The following is a 6,744-nucleotide window of genomic DNA, read 5'->3' on the forward strand; positions in this document are numbered from 1 at the left end:
CATAAACAAGCCCCTTGTTCTCCTTACGGATGTCCCGGTCCTCAAACACTCTCTGCTTCATTCGGAAAAGAGCTGCACTCGCAGAGCTCAGGCCGTGCTGCATTTCAGTGTAAAATGTTGACGTCTGTAGACAGTCCACGTTTCACAGGCGTATAGCAGGGTTGGGAGGGGAATAGCTTCATAAACAAGCCCCTTGTTCTCCCTACGGATGTCCCGGTCCTCAAACACTCTCTGCTTCATTCGGGAAAAAGTTGCACTCGCAGAGCTCAGACCATGTTGCATTTCAGTGTAAAATGTTGACGTCTGTAGACAGTCCACATCTTGCAGGCGTATAGCAAGGTTGGGAGGACAATAGCTTCATAAACAAGCCCCTTGTTCTCCCTACGGATGTCCCGGTCCTCAAACACTCTCTGCTTCATTCGGGAAAAAGTTGCACTGGCAGAGCTCAGGCCATGTTGCATTTCAGTGTAAAATGTTGACGTCTGTAGACAGTCCACGTTTCACAGGCGTATAGCAGGGTTGGGAGGACAATAGCTTCATAAACAAGCCCCTTGTTCTCCCTACGGATGTCCCGGTCCTCAAACACTCTCTGCTTCATTCGGGAAAAAGTTGCACTCGCAGAGCTCAGGCCATGTTGCATTTCAGTGTAAAATGTTGACGTCTGTAGACAGTCCACGTTTCACAGGCGTATAGCAGGGTTGGGAGGACAATAGCTTCATAAACAAGCCCCTTGTTCTCCCTACGGATGTCCCGGTCCTCAAACACTCTCTGCTTCATTCGGGAAAAAGTTGCACTCGCAGAGCTCAGGCCATGTTGCATTTCAGTGTAAAATGTTGACGTCTGTAGACAGTCCACGTTTCACAGGCGTATAGCAGGGTTGGGAGGACAATAGCTTCATAAACAAGCCCCTTGTTCTCCCTACGGATGTCCCGGTCCTCAAACACTCTCTGCTTCATTCGGGAAAAAGTTGCACTCGCAGAGCTCAGGCCATGTTGCATTTCAGTGTAAAATGTTGACGTCTGTAGACAGTCCACGTTTCACAGGCGTATAGCAGGGTTGGGAGGACAATAGCTTCATAAACAAGCCCCTTGTTCTCCCTACGGATGTCCCGGTCCTCAAACACTCTCTGCTTCATTCGGGAAAAAGTTGCACTCGCAGAGCTCAGGCCATGTTGCATTTCAGTGTAAAATGTTGACGTCTGTAGACAGTCCACGTTTCACAGGCGTATAGCAGGGTTGGGAGGACAATAGCTTCATAAACAAGCCCCTTGTTCTCCCTACGGATGTCCCGGTCCTCAAACACTCTCTGCTTCATTCGGGAAAAAGTTGCACTCGCAGAGCTCAGGCCATGTTGCATTTCAGTGTAAAATGTTGACGTCTGTAGACAGTCCACGTTTCACAGGCGTATAGCAGGGTTGGGAGGACAATAGCTTCATAAACAAGCCCCTTGTTCTCCCTACGGATGTCCCGGTCCTCAAACACTCTCTGCTTCATTCGGGAAAAAGTTGCACTCGCAGAGCTCAGGCCATGTTGCATTTCAGTGTAAAATGTTGACGTCTGTAGACAGTCCACGTTTCACAGGCGTATAGCAGGGTTGGGAGGACAATAGCTTCATAAACAAGCCCCATGTTCTCCCTACGGATGTCCCGGTCCTCAAACACTCTCTGCTTCATTCGGGAAAAAGTTGCACTCGCAGAGCTCAGGCCATGTTGCATTTCAGTGTAAAATGTTGACGTCTGTAGACAGTCCACGTTTCAGAGGCGTATAGCAGGGTTGGGAGGACAATAGCTTCATAAACAAGCCCCATGTTCTCCCTACGGATGTCCCGGTCCTCAAACACTCTCTGCTTCATTCGGGAAAAAGTTGCACTCGCAGAGCTCAGGCCATGTTGCATTTCAGTGTAAAATGTTGACGTCTGTAGACAGTCCACGTTTCACAGGCGTATAGCAGGGTTGGGAGGACAATAGCTTCATAAACAAGCCCCATGTTCTCCCTACGGATGTCCCGGTCCTCAAACACTCTCTGCTTCATTCGGGAAAAAGTTGCACTCGCAGAGCTCAGGCCATGTTGCATTTCAGTGTAAAATGTTGACGTCTGTAGACAGTCCACGTTTCACAGGCGTATAGCAGGGTTGGGAGGACAATAGCTTCATAAACAAGCCCCTTGTTCTCCCTACGGATGTCCCGGTCCTCAAACACTCTCTGCTTCATTCGGGAAAAAGTTGCACTCGCAGAGCTCAGGCCATGTTGCATTTCAGTGTAAAATGTTGACGTCTGTAGACAGTCCACGTTTCACAGGCGTATAGCAGGGTTGGGAGGACAATAGCTTCATAAACAAGCCCCATGTTCTCCCTACGGATGTCCCGGTCCTCAAACACTCTCTGCTTCATTCGGGAAAAAGTTGCACTCGCAGAGCTCAGGCCATGTTGCATTTCAGTGTAAAATGTTGACGTCTGTAGACAGTCCACGTTTCAGAGGCGTATAGCAGGGTTGGGAGGACAATAGCTTCATAAACAAGCCCCATGTTCTCCCTACGGATGTCCCGGTCCTCAAACACTCTCTGCTTCATTCGGGAAAAAGTTGCACTCGCAGAGCTCAGGCCATGTTGCATTTCAGTGTAAAATGTTGACGTCTGTAGACAGTCCACGTTTCACAGGCGTATAGCAGGGTTGGGAGGGCAATAGCTTCATAAACAAGCCCCTTGTTCTCCCTACGGATGTCCCGGTCCTCAAACACTCTCTGCTTCATTCGGAAAAGAGCTGCACTCGCAGAGCTCAGGCCGTGTTGCATTTCAGTGTCAATGTAGAGTTTTGTGGAGAAGTGGCTACCAAGGTGGTGGAAATAGTCAAAGCAGCAGTAGTAGTAATAATAACTGGGTTGTTGTGAATTTTCTGGGCTGTCTGGCCATGTTCCAGAAGCATTCTCTCCTGAGGTTTCACCCACATCTATGTCAAGCATCCTCAGAGGTTGTGAGGTTTATATACCTGTGGAATGATGTCCAGGATGGGAGACAAATGTGGATATTGCCATTGGCCACCTGGATTAGCATTGCATGGGCTTGCAGCTTCAATGCCTGGCTACGTCCTGCCTGTGGGAATCCTTTGTTGGGAGATGTTAGCTGGCCCTGATTGATCTTTTTCTGGAATGTTTTTTGAAACAAGCTTTGAAGCTGCAACACCATTCAGTGCTAATCAAGGTGATTAATTGCAACTTGCCTAAAGCAGACAAAGAGTGCCGGCTATTAGGAATTGTGTTGAAGTCCAAAACATCTAGAAGGGGTTGGACTGGATGGTCTTTGGGGGTCTCTTCAAATGGTAAGATTCTGTACCTCAGGTGGGGGATAATATGCATTATGTGCATATGTTGAAATGGGGGGGGGGGTGCTCACATGCAGATATAGCCATGTATGTGCTTTCCCATTTGGGGAGGGGGGCTGGCCCCTTCCTCAAATGTGGAAAAGGGCAGCCTGCTTTCCTTTGGGGGAGAAAGACAGGCCTCTTTCCTATGTGTGCTGCCTTTTCCCATTCAGCAGAAGCCTGGAGACCCTCCCCTCCTTCCCTCCCCAATGCTTGCCCCTCCCTCTTTTTTTCAATGACAGGCAGTTGCTTAGCAACAGGAGGGGAGGGGGTCCTGAGAAAGAGAGAGAGAATGTGTGAATGGGAGAAAGGAGGAGAGAGGAAGGAAGAGAGGGAGGGAAGGAGGGAGGGGGGACTCTCTCTCTTTCTCTCTCTTTTTCCAGGAAATGCAAGCCCCCTCCCCAATACGACCCCTCCCTCCTGTCAATCATGACAGATTCCCCTTATGCCCCCCTCCCCACCCCTCGCATGGCCCACTCTGAGGCAGCCGCCTGGCCAGGAGGAATAAGAGGAGGGGGTCTCGAGGCTCATAGGCTCGGCATCCACTCGCAGGTGATTGAATTGGGGAGGGGGGCTGCGGGTGGGGAAGGGGACCCCCCCTTTTGGTTTTGCCCGCCTCCTGTCCTCCAATGGAGGGTCCCAGGCAGCGGAGGGTGGGTGGGAGCGACCCCAACTGGAGCCCCCTCCCCTTCCTCCCGCTGCCATGCCATGCCAGGCAATAGAAGCAAAAGGAGGAGGGGGAGGGGGAGGAGGAGGGGAGGGGGCCCCCCAGGAGGAGCACGGGCACCGCCGCCGCCGCTGCCACCGCCGCTGCCACCGCCATGGTGCTGACGCCGCCGCCACCGCCACTGCCGCCTCCCTCCAGCTTCATTCTCTTCTGCTCTTTCCTGCCCAGCGACTACATCATCGAGGAGAAGGCGGCCGTCCTCCAAAAGCGGGAGCATGAAGGGTTCGGCTTCGTCCTCCGAGGGGCCAAAGGTAAGCGGCACTCGCCACCGGGCTGCGGGGCTTCCCGAGAGCATGCCCGAGGAGCGCACACCTGTGCCCCCATGTGCAGCGGGCACAAAGCCAGCACACACTCTCTTTCTCATGTGGGATGCATGCTGCACCCATGTGCAAATGGATCGATGGACGGATGGAAGAGGGCATGGCAAGGGAGAGCGCACACCTGTGCCCCCATGTGCATCAGGCACTAACATGGGTCTCTCCCTCTCATATGGGATGCATGCTGCACCCATGTGTGAATGAATATATATACAGAAGAGTGCATGGGAGAGCGCGCACCTGTGTCCCCATGTGCATCAGGCACAAAGGCTCTCTCTCATATGCTCCATGCTCTGGATGCATGCTGCACCCATGTGTGAATGGATATATGTACGGAAGAGTGCAAGGCATGGTTTTGGGAGTGCATGGGAGAGCGTGCACCTGTGTCCCCATGTGCATCAGGCACAAACGCTCTCTCTCATATGTGCCATGCTCTGGATGCATGCTGCACTCATGTGTGAATGGATATATGTACGGGAGAATGTATGGCATGGTTTTGGGAGAGCGTGCACCTATGTCCCCATGTGCATCACGCAAAAAGTCTCTCTTTCTCTCTCCCTCTCATGTGCCATGCTCTGGATGCATGCTGCACCCATGTGTGAATGGATATATGTATGGAAGAATGCATGGCATGGTTTTGGGAGAGCGTGCACCTATGTCCCCATGTGCATCAGGCACAAAGTCTCTCTCTCTCTCTCTGGATGCATGCTGCACCCATGTGTGAATGGACATATGGACAGAAGAGTGCATGGCATGGTTTTGGGAGTGCAAGGGAGTGCGTGCACCTGCATCCCCATGTGCATCAGGCACAAAGATGGGTCTCTCCCTTTCATGTGGGATGCATGCTGCACCCATGTGTGAATGGATATATGGCCAGAAGAGTGCATGGCATTGGTTCGTGAGTGCATGGGAGAGCGTGCACTTGTGTCCCCATGTGCACAAAGACTCTCTCATGTGCCATGTTCTGGGATGCATGCCTTGCACATATGTGAATGCATAGGTTCAGAAGAGTGTGTGTTAGGTCCAAAGCAGGGCTTTCTTTGGGTCGTACCTGTTCAGAATGCATGTTCTGAGCCTGTGTGTCCATGTGTGAAGCCCTGGCGCCCCTGGGGTCTCCTCCTCCACTTCTGCCCCTGTTCAAAGGAAGAGACCCTCCATGCCTTCCAGCCTTGCTCTTTTGCCTTTGGCCCCAAGGCAGGGCTCTCGGTGGACCTTCATGTGCAATGCTCCCAAATGCATGCAGGGTCCGTGTGTGTAGTCCAATATGCAAGGAGGTGGGCCCCCTTCCTTCAGACCTGCCTGAAGGGGGTCTCATGGGGTCTCGTCCTCCTCCTTTGCCCCTGTTCTAAGGAGGGTCCTTTTGGGTCTTCTGTCTGGCACAACGAGGGGAGGGATTCTCCTGGGTCCTCCATGTGCAATGCTCCCAAATGCATGTGGTGTCCATGTGAGAAGGAGGTGCCTGGGACCCTTGGGGGCTCCTCCTCCACTTCTTCCCCAGTCCCAAGGAAGGGCACGCCCATCTTGGAGACCCCTTGGGGACCCTCCACACCTTCCAGCCTTGCTCTTGTGCCTTTGGCCCCGAGGCAAGGCTCTCTTTGGACCTTCCATGTGCAGTGCTCCCAAATGCATGTGTGTAGTGGTTCCTCCTCCACTTCTACTCCTGTTCAAAGGAAGAGACCCACCCCCCCCCATGCTTTCCAGCCTTGCTCTTGTGCCTTTGGCCCCAAGGCAGAGTTCTCTTTGGATCCTCCATGTGCAATGCTTTAGGAATGCAGGCAGTGTCCATCCATGTGTGTTGGCAAGGAGGTGGTGCCCACAGGTCTCAAGGGGGGGGGGGCGTGCCTTCCTTTGGGGTCCCTTGTGGGAAACCCTGCCTTTGGTATGGCGACAGGACTCTCTGGGACCCTCCATGTGCCATGCTCAGGAATGCATGCAGTGCCCCTGGGATGGGCATCCATGGGTCTCCTCCACTGCTGCTCCTCTTCCATGGAGGATTGTGCCAGCCTTTAGGGTCTCTTGGGAGACCCCCTTTTCTCCCAGCCATTCCCTCCTGCAGGGGTCTCTTTTTGGAGGGGGGTTCTTGCCCCCTTCTTTGTCTACAGGTTCAGTGGTGGGACCTTCCCTGCTTGGATGGAGACCCCTTCCCTCCTTCCAAAATGAACCTTTGTGTCTGGAAGAGGGAGGGAGGGAGCGAGCGGAGGGCCCTCCCTGTCTGAGGAAGGAGATGGGGCATTTGGGGAGGGGTCTGCTCTTTGGACAGGGACCCGGGCCCTTCAGAGAGCCCTTCAAACGTCTGGAACGGGAACGTTTGGGAACCTGCTCCATCTCTTCCAGCAGAAATTAGGA

The 6,744-nt window shown here is 53.1% G+C and overlaps 1 protein-coding gene across 14 annotated transcripts in view; it reads left to right on the forward strand.

The window, feature by feature from the left end:
* Positions 1 to 6,744, forward strand: part of SHANK3 (SH3 and multiple ankyrin repeat domains 3) — a 407,035-nt gene that overhangs the window by 325,268 nt on the left and 75,023 nt on the right. For all 14 annotated transcript variants that reach the window (XR_010910064.1, XM_067469407.1, XM_067469409.1 and 11 more), the window contains one exon: positions 4,250 to 4,332. Coding sequence is in view for 13 of the 14 variants with exons in the window: in XM_067469407.1 (XP_067325508.1) it covers positions 4,250 to 4,332 (83 nt within the window). In the remaining variant the exon portion in view is untranslated. The remainder of the gene's footprint in view (positions 1 to 4,249; positions 4,333 to 6,744) is intronic.

This window comes from Anolis sagrei, chromosome 5, assembly GCF_037176765.1.
Source record: "Anolis sagrei isolate rAnoSag1 chromosome 5, rAnoSag1.mat, whole genome shotgun sequence".
NCBI classification, from domain to species: Eukaryota; Metazoa; Chordata; class Lepidosauria; order Squamata; family Dactyloidae; genus Anolis; species Anolis sagrei.